Source organism: Plectropomus leopardus, chromosome 19 (assembly GCF_008729295.1).
Source record: "Plectropomus leopardus isolate mb chromosome 19, YSFRI_Pleo_2.0, whole genome shotgun sequence".
NCBI classification, from domain to species: domain Eukaryota; kingdom Metazoa; phylum Chordata; class Actinopteri; order Perciformes; family Serranidae; genus Plectropomus; species Plectropomus leopardus.
This window is the reverse complement of record NC_056481.1, coordinates 18287192-18305702: the sequence shown is the minus strand read 5'-3', so window position 1 is coordinate 18305702 and position 18511 is coordinate 18287192. Positions and strand designations below refer to the sequence as shown.

The following is an 18511-nucleotide window of genomic DNA, read 5'->3' as shown; positions in this document are numbered from 1 at the left end:
GCTGAAAGCAGCCTTGGAAGACTTGACAGAGATGAGAGGGCAGAAAAAGCTCAGTTGCTCTTAGTCTTAGCTTTGAACTTAGTCAGAGACGTGTGGCTTAAAAACAAACATTTAACACTTTTAGAAACAAAAAATGGAGGGAAATGGAGCAGTATTCTGACTGGATCCCACCAGGTGGACTGCTTTTTATGTGATGTTACAATTAAACACAATTGGCAATGTGCACATGGTTTTCTAGGTGTGTCCACAGTTATTCATCACTGACTTCCTCTCACTTTGTACATGGTTTGTTAAACATTTACACCCTTTGTCAGTTTTATGAAGGAATTTGTCTTAATATAAGAGGCTGTAGGCTACCCCAGTGTTGTAGTGCACAAGATTGGTCTTGGTCTTGAGACTGGCCTCAAGACCCCTTTTTGAATCAAGTGCATTTGTACTTGGTCTTGTCTCAGTCTCAGACAAACAGGATTCTTTTTCAAGACTGGCCAAGTCCATAACTGCAAAGATAACACTACATTTCCTGTCCAAAATAGGATGGTTAACCAATATAACTAATAATAATAACTAATAATTTGAGCTGGGTGTTTGCTCATAGAAAACAAAGAAATAATCCCACATTTAAAATTCACTTCTGCAATTCCTTTTGATTTTTTTAAAAAAAAATCAAAAGGTTGGTCTCAGCCTCTTTAAGTCTTAATCTTGTCTCGGTCTTAAGACACTTTGGTGTTGGTCATGATTGGTTTAGGTTTAGGTCAGGTGTTGGCAACCTTTACTATCAAAAGAAGAAAAAAAAAGAGTATTTTTACCAAAACAAAAAAATGAATAAAAATCTATTTGAAGCCACAAAACATATTTGAGCCTTAGAATGATGGTAACACGGCCAGGTACATTTGATTTAGTGTATTAACATTACTAATAGTCCTAAATGAACATTCATCTGTCTACCACAAGACCGAAGACTTTGGCCTCATGTACATTTGCCATGTCATAATATAAATCAATACTGGAAAATATCTTAATTTTTATCTCAGTAATTATATACACCATATTGCCCAGCCCTTAGAATTAAGTGATAGAAAAAAATATGAAAGTCCTGAGATGTACAGTTTCAGTGAGGGCAGGTTTGCGTAACTGACATTTACTTGCAACAAGTTGATGTATCAGTGTTTGCCCAGAGAGGACTCATCTATTAGCCATGTTCTGTGCATGCAGACTCACAGTCTGTTAAAGACTAGGCGTGCTTACTGTGAATAGCCTGATAGCAATGTGTGTGCTCACCCCCCACCTACTGCTTTGTGAGAGTGTTTCCTGAAAGTACAAAGAACTAGATTTATCAGTGTGCTATTGTAATACAGTTAAACTGCACACAGTCGCACTCGTCACGTGACTTCATGCCCTTTTATATCAGCACGCTAACACACTATGTCTATCATATCAACCATCCTCTTGTCTTTCAGTGAAGTCATTAGGAGCATAAAAAGACCTCGTCTGCTCCTGTCCTCATGCTTAATTCAATCTGCAGATTGAGTTGCTCCATTTAGTATTATCTCCATTTATTTGCTTAGTGGGTCTAAGTGGCAGTATTTCCCTGGAATCAATATGTGTTGCCTGTAGTGCAATAACTTTATACCATCCTGAAAATACTGAGGGTGCAGTATAGGTGTGTGTGTGTGCATGTGTTAAACAGATTGAGGATTATATGCCTGTTTCTTGCTTGTACTTGTTTGGCAATTTCAAGACCTGCCATGTGCTACAGTGTTGAACAGGAAATGTTCAGGGGTTCTCCACATTTGATATTTCCTTCACTTCAGCTGGTTTAAGCTCACCCAAGCAGACCTATTTTACTCATATTTTGCTTGTTTGTTTCACTTTTATTCTTCAGCAGGCAGACCTTGTTAGTAAGCTGAAGCAAAGGCTAATGTCTGTTTCCGACTAACATTCTTAATTCACAATCACTTGCACATATGAGTCTTCCCTTTCAGCTGATAAACCGTCTTGGCAGCTATTTGATGGCAGCAGGTGTTTCATTTTTGACGTTTGAACATGCACTCCAGTTCCGTGTTACCTAACTAAAGCAGCACCAGCTTGTTGCAAAAACACTAGTGGTGAACGGAGTACTGAAAATCTATACTCAAGTAAAAGTACAGTTCCTTCCTCCTGGGGCTCAGAAAGGTTGGCTGTTTGATCCCCAGCTCCTCCAGTCCGTATGTCAAAGTTGGCAAGATACTGAACCCCTAATTGCTCCCAGTAGCTGTCTCATAAGCGTGTGATTGTGTGTGAATACACTATATAAAAACGGAGTATCAGGTGGCACTTGAATCTAAGTTTGAATGGGTGAATTTGAATTTGGGTGAAGCGCTTTGAGTGTTCGATTGACTTGAAAAGCGCTCTACAAGTGCAAGTCCATTCACCTTAAAAAATTATTCAGGTAAAATTGAAAATTATCATTTAAGAATCCTACTGAAGTTAATGTAAAAAAGTACCACATGAAGCACAAATAACTTTTTTTAAAATTATTTTTTAAGGTGTGCAGGCCAGTTGAAAGTAATGAAAAAACAGCACTTTAGTAGTGCAGATTGTTGATAAACCAAATAGGATGTACAAAGGGGATATGAACAACCTTCCACTCTCTCTCCTCCCTTTCCTTTATACTGCTCTCTTTCTTATAACGGCAATGATTATTGTAAACCAGTATTAATTTACATCTGCTATCTAGTTTACTATGGTTTCACCCATGGTATGTGCAACTTACTTCAATCTGCTTGTAGAGGTTAGAAAGGTTTTGAAAGGCAGAAATCTCAGTGTTTTGGGGGAGATACAGATAGCACTTTATCATGTAACTGTTGAATTTTTTAGATTTTGGTATAAAAAGTGTGTCCAGATGTGGTCTGAGATTGTCCTTTGAAGCTGCTTATTGTTTTTTCGTTTTGCTCTGTCATCATCTCATTGTAGTCAAAAGACAAGGTCATGCTACTTTTTCTTAGAGTCAGCTAAGAAATTGACTTTGGCAGTAAAGTGCTACTTGAGTGCTCTCTCCCTTACACTCAATCCCCACTTTTACAAAGGTATAAATGGCAAATATAGTGAATTAAAAAGCAAATTACTGGCTCAAAAATATACTCTGAAAATGCAGAAGTGCAGTTTTAAAAAACGAACATGAAAAGCACACCTTCCTTAAAAACAACAACAACAAAACTTTATACTTTACTAATGTGCATTACTTGCATAGACTCTATAAAATAATGGACAAAGATACCATGACATCAACAGTTAGTCTGTGGGCTCCTGTTTTGAAGTTCTCCATTGGCATTTGGTGTTGTCATCTTGGATTTTTGGTGCCAGAAATGACCATATTTGGACAAAGGGTGCAGCTGTGGAGGTGGTTCTGATTCATAGACTGTGGTGACGCCTGCAGACAGCCTGTTGGTAACTTGTAATGTTTCAGTATCCACCGTGAAAATAATGAATAATATTTTGTTCTCACATGCACAAAGCGATTGTGTTATATTGCACAATCTGTCAGTTTATGCAGTGAAAATTATCAGCAGTGTCGGGGATCCTGATGTCATTGGCACACATTTAACGCTCACAGTTCTTTTAAACTTCTCTCTCTTCTTCACATCAGTGGACCTCCTTAACAATGTTCATTTCCACCAGCCTCGCTCTGTATCCTCATCACAATACCTGGTTACCAGGGGCAAAATCTGCATGTGTCTACTTGTTTCCAATGGGTCTGAGTTGCCCGACATCACAGTTTTAACTGCAGAAGACCTGTGCATCATCCACAGAACTTGTTTGTGCTGTAAAGTGATGCAGAAGGAGTGAAACTGGTAGAAAAATATAAACTTTTAAAAAGTAGTCATGACTTCTTGCATATATTGTGTGTTTTTGTCAGTGGATCCTTTAAGAGCTGCATGACTGATAGTTAAAAACAGGCCCTGAGGTTCTCCAATGTGAAGCCTTTTTTCTTTTTCTTTGCCCCGAGGGCCGCTGACACACCCTGTGACAAACAGGTTGCCCTAAGCCTTATCTGGAGAGGTGATCCATCACTTGTGTAAAGCCGACTCACTCAAACACACTTAAAGGAGATATAATATGTGGTCTCTGCCACCAACTTTCTCTCACTTACTCATTTTTAAATACTTACATAGGGTTTCCACAGTCATGGAAAACCTGGAAAAGTCATGGAATTTCACAATCATGTTTTCCAGATCTGGAAAAGTCTTTGATTTACTAAAAATCATATTAAGATTTGGAAAAATCACCAAATTTTGTTGTGTGTAATAAAATCGCTTGGGTAATCTTCACATGATAACCTTCCTTGTAACATGTCATAACGCCAAATTCATTTCCCGTAGTTAAGGTGTAACATAGCTCTTATATACATCGCTGATTTGCAACCTTTTCTTTACCATTTTCTCTCCATTTTCTCCCTGCTAGAGCCTCACAGTACTGGATTTTTGGAGCCAATGCAAATATTGATATTGGGGAGTAAAAAATTCTGATACTTACATATCCACTGATATTACATATACAATTATGCAAAGTAGTTATCCCTCAGATATGGTTATCAAATACTTGCAATAAAAATATGTAATGAGGGCAGGGTATTTTGAAGTTTAACAATAACCTTTATTGTCAAAAATGACATCAGTCTGCTAAAACAGTAAACTTCTTTGGGAATTTGATCATTTTAAATTACTCTAAGCATCTCTTTGTACATTATGTTCTTTTAAAAACAAACTTGGTGATGGTTGATGGGTCAATATTGGTCGATAAAATCAACTGACTAATTTAAAACTCTTTTGGGCTCTGATGCTAGTTAGCTGAAATACTCTAAATTACACATTTCTTTCTTCGGTAACCACAGCTGACTTGGCCCCTGCACATTGTCTCTTCTTGTCAGTCTTGCAAAAGTCTGTGAATTGGAGAGAACATGTCATCCAGGAAGGTTTAGTCATCTTTAATTAAGTTGGGTTTCCTGGTTTCAGCGTTATTCTGAGTCAGGAGCAGACAGGTGGGGGGCGAGAGCTTGGGAGACTATGGCTTTAGTTTTAATTAACTACCAGAGACATGTGTTTTGTTGAGTGTCTCATAGACAGATGGATGTTTACCAAACTGACAAGGCCTTGTAGTGTTTTCTCTTTTTCTCTCCCATGAGACTCACTCCACTCCTCTCTCCTCCCTTCCATCACTCCATTGCTTTTTCAACACCTCCTCCCCCTTCCTTTTTTTGGCACTGTCAGGAGCAGTGGTGGGCAGCAGTAATTGACAGGATTAGATAAGTTGACCTCTGTTTGTCTAACTAAACAGACATGGACATACAGTAGTTTATCAAACTCCCTTCCCCTGGGAGTTTTTCTGAACTCCAGCTTTCAAGAATGCAGACCGCACTCACCTTGACTGGGTGTGTTCACCACAGTAAATGTTTGGTTTAACCAACTGATCACTTGTGAGGCAGAGGGGGCAAATTTCAACATGTCCTCAGAGGTGGAATGCAGGTTTCCCTCCTCCCTTCCCTTCTCTGTGCCTTTGACAGCCTGTTTATGAGGAGGTGATGAGCAGGGAGGGAGATAGGAGGAGGAGGAGGAGGAGGAGGAGGAGGAGGAGAGTGCACAGGACAGGATATGAGGTGTGTTGTCATAGTCCAGTCAACTCTTTGGAACTCAGGTTCTGATGATTTTGATGATTTTCCGGATGACTTGAAAAGACTTGGGAAATCCTTTCAAATTCCTTCAAATAACTGACAAACTGAGGTCATCAATATGAAAAAAAAACATCTTTTTTATTGACATTTGGAGAAGGGTATTCATCTGATAACAGATATCACTGATACTTTTTGTCATATCAGAGGAAAAAGTTGCACCTACTTTCAGAACATCATTAGCAGCAAACAACTATTTGCTATGTAAAGATAAAGTTGATCTATGGTATTCTGAGCGAAATATAAGTCAGGCTGCTTATGTGTGTGTAATCTGAGCTCCTCTGTTCTTTTTTAGTAGTAGCCGGTCCAGATGTGTATGCATTTTAGTGCATGTTGGTGTATTTGGCTTCCTGTGTGTGTGTCCTCTTGGCTAGCTAATTGGCTTTCTGCACTGTCCTAATATAGGGGATACCGCTTTTGTACCGGAGGCACAATGCCTGCCCTCTGGTTTCCCTTTAAGGTTAATAATGTAATCTCTGTCAGCACTGTCGCCTTTGTTATGTCTGTTTATGGTGTAAGCACTGTTGGCTGATAGCCACTGGCTCAACCAGCTCTATGTTTAGAGCTGTGTGCAGGCAATCCTGTCCTTGTCTGAATGTCGCATAGAGCTCTTTTAAACAAACATGTCAATTAGTGATCTTGGCTTTTGTTGACTTTGAACTATGGATGCAGCAGTTTTTAAATTTTGGTCTGATACCAATGTTTAAAATAACAATTTGGCTGAACGCAGATACCAATACAGATGTTTATATGTGTTGTTTATTTTTGTTGTTGTTATTTAGTACCTCTTTTGTGCCAGCGAAATACATCTACACTATAAAAAAAGTAACTGTTTCTATGTAATTTAGCCCTTCATCACACTACCTTTGAATGAGCTCAATTAGTTGCATTTGTTTTCACAGAGATGTTTGACAGTCATCGTTTAGCCCGCGCAAATTTGATGTGACACAGCAGAAACACATCATGCACCACCATCAGTAAATGTCAACTTACTGGCCAACAGGCTGATGACTGTCATCAAGATGAATATCGGACGCCACCGACAATCAGCCAAGAACTTGATACAGCCCTACGTTTTTACTAAAACCAGCTGTTTTCCTGCGTGTCTGGTCATTGTGCTAAGCCAGGCTAACAGATAGCTTGCTGTAGTTTCATGTTAACGGTGCAGATATGAGAGTAGTATCAATCTTCGCATCTAAACTGCAGTTTTATTGGCTTGTTGTCTTGTACAGCAGTATACTGATAATACAGTTTCTCATCTTTTCTTAACTCTCTCCAAGAAATCGTGTAAGCGTACTTCCGGAAAATGTCAAACTACCACTTTAATTAATTTACCGGCATGAAAATACCACCTCCTCGTTTTAAAGCTGTGTCCTCACTGTATGTCAAACTTGATGGCATCAATCAGCAGCTCTGAATTTTCACAACAAACACAGGTGACCCACCTGGCTCGAATGAGACAGTGAGACAACAGTGAGTATGTCATTTCTCTCTGGTTTGCTGCAGTAAGCATAGTAAGCCAAGCCTACCTAAAGCATGCATGATTAGCGCTGGACTTTGTGTCCCAATTCCTCAGAGCTTTTTTCTGTGTGTGTAAAGTTCACACTAACTGGCCTCTACGTGTTTTATAACAGTCTTGCTTATTCTCTCAGTTGACCCCATTTCTTTCTTGCTCTTTCTAAATGCTTTGGATATTTCGTTCAGTTTTCCCACAGGAATGGCTGACCTTGTAAGTGAGTGTTTTGAGACACTGTGCCGTTTACAGCTGAGAAACAGTTTGTGTGGCTGTGACTTCTGATTTAATGGGAAGTAGACAGGCAAGTCATGTATGCAGACAACACTACTTCTCAGGCGTAGCACATATTCTGTTGTATGAAAGTACACACACACACACACACACACACACACACACACACACACACACACACACACACACACACAAGCACACATGCACACTCATACTGTAGATTACAGACGGGGCCTCCACACTCACAGTGGGACTCTGTGGCCCTGATTCTCCACATATCAGCCAGTCACACTAACTGCTGCAAACCTCTGTGGAATCTCAGATGCTGTCTACATTACTGAATGATTACCTGAGCCAAGGCCTCTTCCTCCCAGTCCACTGGAAACTGCTGGCCCTCAGAGGCCATCTTGGTTTTAGCTGGTTGTCATCACTGTGGCAAGGTAATTGATTCATTGCTGATAATGCCCATCTGGTAGCAGAAAGAAGACATAATTGTGCCTTTCTGTTTCAAATGATGGCTGCAGGAAGTCTGTTTTTCATGCATCAGTGGAAAATACTCAGCGTAAGGGGCTATTTATTGTACCTATTATGGGAACTCTTATGCTCATTTTCAGGTTCATGTTTTTTTACTGGAACATACATGCTCTAATGTTCAGAAACATTTAAGTTTCCTCATCCTGTCCGGAACACTTATATTCACCCTCTGTTTGAGACACTTCATTTTAGTGTCTTTCTCTTTAAGCCCCCCTCCTGAAAAAGCCCAGTCTGCTTCGACTGATCAGTGTTTCCAGGTATTCCGTATATCTGCATCTTGCACAGTTTTTTTTTCCCCCTATGTGAATCAAGTAGGTCACGTTGCGGCTACAACAGGGAGTGTCTTGTAGTGAAGTGGGTGTGTCATGTTATGAAGGGGGTGTATTGTGTCATTAAGTGGGTGTGTCATGTTGCCGCCTGAGAATGATGGTTCAGACTTTTCCATTCTAGATATCAAAAATGATATGAAACTTTTTGTTTTCTAAATTTAAAGTCAATATAGTCACACATGATTAACCTAATTTTGATGAAAATGTCAGATAGAACCCATTAATTCTAAGGTGACAATGTAGTGAAGTAGTTAGCCCTTCCCAAGTGTTCTGTCTAGTCCCGGCCTACTGTGCTGTGAGTGACTATTACTCATCATATTGATGCTTTGAGAGTTAGTACTAGCCACAGCACAATGGGTTGACCTAGGCATAACACGCTCAAAAAAGAAAACTAATGTTGGTGTCTTTGCGGCATCATTGCAGACGAAATAATGACTGTAATGGAGTATGACAGAATTTGCTTGTTGAAATAATCACCAGTAAAATCTTCCAAACCATAGCTTCACAGCAAGATGTGTTGTAGCAGGAATATGATCCGAAATCAAGAAGAAATGAACATTTGCAAAATGTATTACATGTTTCCCTGACTTATGCATATAGCTACATGTTGTAGTGTAGGCTACGTAATGTGAACACTCGCAGTAGCGTTCCTGAAACGCATGATCATATAAAGAAATCCATCACAAGCTGATAGCTGCTTATCTTTGCAAAAAAAAAAAAAACCACCATCTCATTATTTCAAATTTTGGTCACCTTTTATGGACACATCTAACATTGTAACACAGTAAATAAGGGAAAGCGCAATAGGTCTCCTTTATAGACACAAACGATGCAATGTCACTTTCATAAAGTTCTGGTGCAAATGACTTCAACCTGGTTAAATGAGATTGGATGAGTAAATTTTATGCCACAACTCCCAAACTAAGTTTAGAGATGTTGTCATCTCTGATAAGATCCAAATCGGAAATGGGCTTATTTGATCTAAGGTCAGTGGTGAAAACAAAACTCACATGCCTGATTTCCACGCAAAGACAAACTTTCTGGGTCCGTCCAGGTGACACATCAAAGAGAAAATATTTGTGTCTGAGATCTTCAGACGTTCTCATGATTAGATTGCAAGTATGTATGTGGGGCATTTTGTCTGTGTGCGGGTGTGTATAAATACAGAAGTCTGTGGTGGAGTGGTAGAGCCTGGTACACAGTTTCACTCTGTTTGTATAACATGAAAACCTACTGCATAACCTGTGAGTAACGTGTGAGAGTCATGGATCAACTATAAAAAATATATAACAAAATCTATGAAATATTTTTCCTTGTTCATTCTTAGACATCAAGTATGTCTCATCCTTTCGTCATGTTTCACCTCTGGAAAAAATATCAAGTTGGAACAATGCAGAGTTGACTCATGAGAGACATTTTGATTTAAAGACACAATGACCTTACTGTAAAGGTGTATTTTTAAGTTAACGCCCATTATCTGTATTTATTCTTGCTTATCAGTGCATGTTAGAGTGGTAGCTGCCCTTCACTTAAAATGCCCACAAGCAATGACTTACAGCTTGACTCACCATTTTCCACTTTCCACCGCCGGCAGCAGCATGTCAACTTCCACCCACCATCGCATGAACACATTCACAAAGTTTGAATGAGAACACACACTGACTGCACTACTATATGCTTTTGTTTCACACACAGAAGAGCAGGCTGTATGTCACACACACACACACACTGTAAACAAGGTTGTCTGCACCTTCCGCCCTCAAAGTGAGGCTAATAAATCTTGTGCTGACAGTAAACAGTGTGTCCCAGGGCAGAGCCTTGTAGAGGGGGTAATCTCTCTACTTCAAAGTCCGGTGGTGTGTTAAAAGGTGCTGATGTAGGTGATTGTCTGGGTGAGTGGACAAAAAGATCAGGTCCATCACCAAGAAGCTTGTCTGTGTGTGCGTGTGGTGCCCAGACTTGTCACGGGTCACTCTCTGACTGCTCCACTTTGACCACCATTAATTCATAGGTCACGTGAACTGGCTAAGTCCCTCTGTGTGTGTGTGTGTGTGTGTGTGTGTGTGTGTGTGTGTGTGTGTGTGTGTGTGTGTGTGTGTTTGTGTGTTTGTGTGTTTGTGAGTGTGTTTGCGGGTGTCTGTAAGCAAATAAACACTATGTCTAAGTTGGAATACGGAAACAGGATGTTCATATTCAAATGTGCTATCCGCAAGACTCTTTCTCTGTGTTTATACTTGAAAGACTATCTGGGAAATAATCTGATGTTGTTTTGTCTAACAGCATTAAAAAAGCTCTGATATAATCCAGTAATCTTTATGTCTCTTTCTTTCTGCCTGTCTGTGTGCGTCCAGGCTTCTTGCAGGAGCACCCAAAGAGAAAGCCAATTCTCTACCAAATGTCAATGAAACAGGTGCTGTCTACTCCTGCCCCATTACAACAGACACCAATGACTGCTCCAGAATGGACCTGGTCAGCACAAGTAAGATGCAAAGCTCTCACAAGTGATTTTTCATTTTGACATTTGGCAGGGGAATGCAGTATAACCACAGGATGTAGAGGCCTGGTTAGTGATTTGCATGAGCCTGAGGTACACAGTGAAGGTAGCAGACTGCAGCGTGCACTGGAGCAGACTTAGAGGTTAGGGAGAGGAATTAGCATTGATGTGAAAACAAGACGTCTACTGGCAAGCTGCTCTGTGAGGCTGTTGTGACTGCGCAGCAGAGAGCTAAATTTTAACATCAGCATGCTAACAAACAATGGGAACATGCTAATGTTAGGTAATTGTAATGTCTTGTTCACTAGCTTAGTTTAGCACGTTAACATTGTAAAACTTGATAATCAACAAAAGTACAATGATCTTGACCAGTGTTCGGAATATTATAGTCATATCATAACTTAAGTACTGGTCAAATTTTAATTGTGACCAAAAGGTGGTACTAGATGAGAAGTCAGATAATCACTTGTGTAGCGACTGCATTCCAAATCTTTTTAAAATTACAAATTTTCTCCTTTTGAAATGTCATTAAGATTCATATTCTGTCGATCCCTAACTTAGACAAGATTGTTGTGATTCAAAATGTTACAGTTCAGGTATTAGTCTTTGCACAACAGATAATTATTAATGTTTTCTGTAAGAGACCAAACTTAATTAGTATTTAACCCCTAACTACGATATTGACACAGTTTTCAACTAGCCAATGTACTGAAAAACAGCATATTGGAATTCCTATGGAATTCGAAAGGCCATAAAGCATTCGAGAAATAAAATTAAATGGATACTCAGCCAATTTTGTACTTCCATAAAGTTGTTTAAAAATAAAAAAAAATTAAAGCAGCAGAAGCAGTGATGTCCTATCTGGACATTAAACTCCCCAAACCCTGGATCCTCTGCCTGATTAACATGTATTTGTTGCCATCAGTGCTTTCTGTTAAAAAGAAAAAAAAGATCCCCAAAAACAAGCCAAGATAACTGATGACATCATCTGGGGTCACTTTTTCAGACTTGACAGAGTTTTGTTCACAGCCACAGAGGACGTTGTACAAGGGTATTTACAGGCTGATCACGATGATTAAACTGACCTTTATGTGTAAAATCTCCCCCTAATTCCCCTTTTTACACATCCACTGCTGAGGATTTCCCTTATAGCAAAGTGAGGAACTGCAAATCACAACCTTCAAATGGTAATCCACTGGCTTCCTCTTTATTCAGTGAGGACAGAGCCAGTGTGTCAAACAGTCTCAGAGTCGAATCCACTGCATGTCCCATAGCATTCGCGTTCATTTGCTACACCTACATGATGAGCTCCAGGACATGAAACTCTGAAAGCGCATCTTTTCTTAATTGAAGGTTATTAACTTAAAGACTTGCCGCTCTGCTACCTGGAGGTGAATAGGCTTCCCGCAGGCTACGAGCAAGAACCATAATAATAGGATTCCTCATCACTTTTGATGTTGAGGCTGGAGTGACTGTTTCTACAGTCACAGCACATTTTTGTGGTTAATATCTGTCAGGGCATGATCCAAGCTGAATGGAGCTTTACTGTATGGGTTTCAAATAAAAGACCAAACATTTCAGTAAGACTGATGCTGAATTTTCAATGTTCATGCTCACTTTTTTAATCCTTTAAATGTTTGAAACCTGGGTGGACATCAGTTTTCTTATGCTGAGTTTGGAGACCTTTCACAACCTAAAATTGTTTTGATTTCTTTTGTAAATATGGGAAAAAGGCAATTAACCAACTTGCCAAGAAATGTCTAACAAATTGCAATAAATTAGTAAAAGGTGAGAAAATTATCTAAAAGTGTGTTTTAAAAAGGGGAGGATTATTCGAAAATTATGCAGAAGTATGTCCAGAAAACTATATTTATAATAACAGTAATGTTCTATATAAAATTATGTTACAGAAAAAAATGTGTAATATACAGAATAAATATATATAGATATATTTTGTTTTCAGCACTTTCTTAGGCTGTTTCCTTTTTTGTTTTTGTCTTGCCTTTTTTTGTGCCTATTTTCAGGTAATTTTCTTGTAACTGTTTTACTAACTTTTTGTAAATTTTTGGGCCATGTCTTGTTAAGTTGCATGTTGCCATTAAACCAATTTACTCAGGTTTCAAAGCGTTAACTTAATTTCCACATCTAATCCATTCACAGCAGATCCATCGGAGATGGTGGAGGGCATGTGGCTGGGTGTGACAGTGGCCAGTCAGAGGGACCTGCCGGATGGACGCGTGCTGGTGAGATGACAAACTATCTTACTGTATTAGTCAGAGTCACAGGTGGCTTATCATGAATACGGTAACATTTACTGTAGCACCAAGGGGATGCACGGTGAGATAAAACCTTTTGAAATTCAGCATGTAGTGTCACAAATGACAGATTGTGCTTTTTGCATCATTTTGCACCATAAGGCAACTGGATGACACCCTCATCACGCACACACACAACAAAAATGACACATACAGGTAGGGAACGCCATGGTGAGTAATAATGAAATCATGGTTGTAGGGTATGAGATTTTAATGACAAATTTTATGTAAAGTAAATATCCTTGAACTACTATACACATATAAATCCATAGTTATACATAGTTATAATGGTTATTGAGCCATTGTACCTTTTCCATATTCGGTTCATTTTAAATTGTAATATAATCCACCCTCATAGAAAGAGGGACGACGTGCCCTCACTTCTATCCACTGAACAAAAATGGAGCCGAAATATCACGGATACTGTTGCTGCCATCTTGAGCTGATGACGCTTAGAGTCAAAGTCCGGGTTCACTTGTCAAAAAGCAAAAGGGATTTTTCCATTGGAATTTCTGTTATTGCAGAAAATAGGATCTAAGGCGAACAAAACTTTATGATACTTAGACGTTTTGTTCCAAATATTCAAAATGAACACCATTTTAATGATTTCTTTACAATCACCAGAAGTAAAAAGCTAACACTAGGCTATAAATGAACCACACTACGGTTGCATGACTTCATTATTGCTACCACATTGAGGCTGTAAAGCTGTTTGGCATGATGACGTGCTGTTCTCATTTCATTTAGCCACTTGTTAGCAGCAGTATTTTTTATGATACATAAAGGCCAAAGAGTTGGGTATTTACTGACATATTTTAATGCCATAGAAAAAAAAAGGTGGGAGTGTTTTAAGCTTGTGTTAATTGTTAACCACAGACCTTATTTCAGGCATTTAACTAAAAACACATGAAAAAAATCTCACTGACTATGAGATGAGGGGATTGCTAAAATGCTAACTTATTTGGGGATTTTAGTACTCAATCTGGCAATTTGCAAACAAACTCCCACATGCTGTCTAACTAACCTTCATGAAGTATGAGGTTCTCAGTATGAGTACATTATCAAAAGGTGTCAGATTTAACACATTACAAGCAATTGTGCAGGATGTAACATCCAATAATAAACTCTCTTCTCTGTTGTCCAGGCATGTGGGCATCGCTATGTGAAGGTCATCCGTGGTGGCTTGGAGGAGCAGCGACGGATGACAGGAAAGTGCTTTGTCAGGAGCAACGACCTGACCTATGATCCAGATGATGAATGGCAAAAAAACCCGTATGAGTTCTGCAACCCCGGCTTTGGCATCGAGCTTGAGGGCATGTGCAGCATGGGAATTTCAGGCGGCATGACAGACACTGACGTCTACATCGGCGCTACAGGCAGCTTCTTGTGGCAAGGTGGGCACTGAAGAGTTAACGCCAAAAAGAGCGTGTTTTGTTACTTAACACTGAAATAATGGGCTGGTTTCACAGACAGGGATTAAACCCTGTGCAAGTCTGCCAAATTCTAGTGTTAGTCTAACACTGGGATTATTCTCTGTCTGGGAAACGTGTCCATTGCGCATGAAGCAGACATAACATTGTTGTCTGTTCCTGCTTTGTTATAAAGGAAATGTTCATCTGAGGTGGAGAGATCCAGATCCATTGAATACCTGGGACTCTACAGACAAAGACTTTGATCAGCTGAAAAGAAGATACAATTATATTGGTAAATATGTTTTCATATTTTTTTTAATTCTCTTTTTTATTGAGCTACATCAGGGTCCAAACAGATAGTTCTCATAGGACTTATTAGCCATGCTTTTCAAGCCTTCTGTACATCACTGGTATAGCAGGAGATAATATAAAAGTGAATTCAAGTGGAAAATACGGAAGCCAAAAAGGACCAAAAAAGTAAAGTAAATACAGGTACAAACACAGAAAAACATATGTAAAAAAATAATAAAAACAAACATAATAAATGGATCCAGAATGCAGGATAGTGTTGTCATGATACACTAATCACATGACAAATAAGGATGTAAAAACCATAAAAAAAACAAAAAAAAACTAACATAAATTCAGAAGTGAAGTACTGAGTGAGTAATGAAAAACATAATGAGGAAAAACATAATACGTTTTTCCAATAAAACTCTTCATAATGTTGAACTGAAAGTTTTCCATTGTGGTTCATATAACTCTTTCCTCATTGGTTATACCTAAGTTTCCCACCTTTTCCCTTTTTTTTTTTTTACATACAAGGAATTACATTTTGTTTGTTTTAAATCCATACGAAGTCTTGAGATGTTTTTTTTGTTTCAGTTAAAAACATAAGACTCATTCATTGGCCTCCTTGCTTCTAAGGTCTTTTAACCCTCCTACAGCAGATTACGGTTGTAACAGTGAATATCAAATGGTTTCTTCCTCAGGTTACTCAGTTCTTGAGGAGAAGAAGCTGCTGAGCCGTGATGAACACACAGTGGTGGCAGGGTCTCCCAGGGACGAATCTAAGGGCTCTGTGACGTTTGGGAGAAAGACTGACAGAAAGCCAGGCCTCGAGCCCGTGCTCATCATCCCTGGGGAACAAGTGGGGTCCTACTTCGGGGGCAGCCTGGCTGCCACCGACCTCAACAATGACGAGTACGTCTTTGCACACCACACTAAAAACTCATGCTGTCTTTATCTTTTTTTCTTTCTTATAAAGTACATTTGGAGAAGATATTTATTTAAAATCTAAACATTGTCCTCCAAATGAATAAGAATTAGTGCATCACCTGGTTCCTGTGGATCTTTTAAAGTCTTAAAAGGCATTACATTTATTAATCTAATAATAAGTCCTTAATTGGTATTAAAATGTCATATATCAAACTCTAAACAGTCTTAAAAATTCTAAGACACCGGAAGGAAGATATTAAAAAAAGAAAATTCTGACATTGTATGATGAAATCTCAAAATAATTGGTAATATCTGTTTGTTTGTTTTTTTTTAATTTAAAAATGATTTACCAAATTTAATGTCACACAAATCAGGACAGAGGAGCCACCAACACTCATAAAACTTTACCACATTCAGTCAAATGAAAAATAAATAAACTTTTTGCAAGAAGAACTAAATGTATACTTTCATAACATAAAATGCTCCTTATTTTCCATATGTGCCTCTGTAGACATTTTTTCAGCATTTGAAGTACAGTAGATGATCTAATTTTTTTCAGTTGACACACCCATATTACATGTTTTAGTAAATATTTGGGGAAACTCTATTAAGTTATTAATGTCGGTTTATGTGTTTTTACTACATTTTTGGATTATTGTAAAATGTAAAATGTATCATTAATTTTTTTTTGGACTGGCAATCAAAAGTCTTAAAACATTTTAAATTTAAGTTTTAAATTTGCCTTAAGCTACAACAGCTATTTTATTGAGAAATATTTCACTACAGAGGACCAAAACAAACTGGCAGCCAATAAATTTAGAAATATTTTTTTCACCTGATGTTGTAATTAAAAGATCCAGTTTATATGATTTAGGGGGATGCTTTTGCAGAAATGGAATATAATATTTATAACTATGTTTTCATGTGTTTTATAATCACCTAAAACTAAGAATTGGATGTTTCTTTTTTTAGAATGAACCCTTCATAACTACACATCGAGCAGGCATTCTGCCATGTTTCTACAGTAGCTCAGGACAGACAAACAAAACACTGGCTTTAGATTCATGTTTTCGCATTGGCCACAGTTCTCCTGCACACTTTGCACATGGGAGAAGTGTCAGTGTTAATCAGCAATCTCATCGAAAGATGCTGTTTAGTTCTACACACTAGACCCTTAAGCACAAGAAAGAAAGAAGAACAAAAGCACAAGTGATATGTTTGCATGTGTTGATGGGCTGTCTGTAATCGTATCCTGTGCTATTGTGTTGCATCACGCTCGAATGCTCTGCAGCTATGATCTGCCTGTTATGCGGAGAATGCATGACACTGATGTATGTATGAGCTGAGATGAGAATAAAAAAGCTGTCCTTTCAGCAGCTGAGATAAGGCGTTAGTCATGACATCATGGTGAAATCATGTGTCTCCCTGCATGCATTAGGGCTACCTTGTTTTGTCAGATTTAAAGTAGGACACAACAAACGTCATGTTTAGGATGTCCTCCTCTGGTGTGTGCGTGCATGTAGTTGCATATTAAAGTGTATTTTTGGATATCTCTTTGCCTTTTCCAGCTGGAATGACCTGATTGTCGGAGCCCCATTCTACTTTGACCGTATGAAGGATCAGGGAGGAGCAGTGTATATCTTTATGAATGAGAATGGATCGTTCCAAAAGACCGCCACAGTTGTCCTGAAGGGTCCGTCTGGCTCTGCATTCGGGATAGCAGTGGCTGCCATTGGTGATGTCAACCAAGACGGATTCCAAGGTATGACTTAACATTTATTTTACACTGATGAACAAAATTAAGCAAATACCTCGTGGAAAAGTTAAAAACCAGGGTTCCCATGGTTATGGAAAACCTGGAAAAATTGTTGATGTACCATAGCCTTACATATTGTTTTTGTTTTTGTGAATGTGTTCATCAAGAAAGTGTCTTCATTTTCTTCTTGCGTTCCATCCCTCCTGCATGTTTGCCCTTTAGGCAAGTCAAAATATTTTTAAGGTCTTTTGGCTTTAGGGGAGGGGCATACAACTTTAATGGTTGTATTTAGTATTTTTCCACTGACTTTTATTAAAAAATCTTTCTTTCTTTAAAAATCTGATTTTTTTTCTTTTTAAATGTTTTGGTCATTTTTATACATTTTTAAAAATTTTTTTGTCTTTTTTTCTAATTTCTTCTATTAACAACTCAAAAAACCTTTTTGAGGTTTTTTTTTTCTTAATAAAAAAGGTTTGGAAGTCATATTTTCATTTAAAGGTCTTAGGGATTTCTTTCTTTTTTGATTTTTGAAGACTTATAGAAAATATGTTTCAGCAATTTATTGTCTAACATTTTTGAAAGGTATGTTTTGTTTAAAAACAATCCGAAATGACACCGTTTATCACAGCTAGACACTGTAGAATAAGACACTGAAGAATAATTTTTGATTTTCACATTTCTGATGATCCTTAATGTGGGATGCTGAAATGATGTTTGAATAGGGTTTGAGTCTTATGTGTCTGAAAAACACCAGGCAAGTGGGGCAAAAAAGGGGGTCCTTGGAAAGTCATGAAAAAAATTTGAAATTTTGTCCATGACATTGTGTGGGAAAAACACAGCCTCCAAATTTCAAAAAGGCAAACATTTTTGCACCCAAAATGCAAGTTAATTTATTAAAAGTAGAAAGTGATACACTTTGTGAAATGGTAATGTTTCGATTAACTTGTCTACCTCCATGTATACTATTGTATATTAAAAGGTGATCCACTAATGTTCCTCTGT

General features: G+C 38.3%; 1 protein-coding gene across 1 annotated transcript in view; it reads left to right on the top strand.

Annotated features, from left to right (window-relative positions):
• The window catches only part of itga3b (integrin, alpha 3b), a 40152-nt gene that overhangs the window by 8895 nt on the left and 12746 nt on the right, over positions 1 to 18511 (top strand). The window contains exons 2-7 of the mRNA XM_042508044.1: positions 10666 to 10793; positions 12969 to 13051; positions 14268 to 14517; positions 14729 to 14827; positions 15528 to 15738; positions 17322 to 17515. Of these exons, the coding sequence (XP_042363978.1) occupies positions 10666 to 10793; positions 12969 to 13051; positions 14268 to 14517; positions 14729 to 14827; positions 15528 to 15738; positions 17322 to 17515 (965 nt within the window). The remainder of the gene's footprint in view (positions 1 to 10665; positions 10794 to 12968; positions 13052 to 14267; positions 14518 to 14728; positions 14828 to 15527; positions 15739 to 17321; positions 17516 to 18511) is intronic.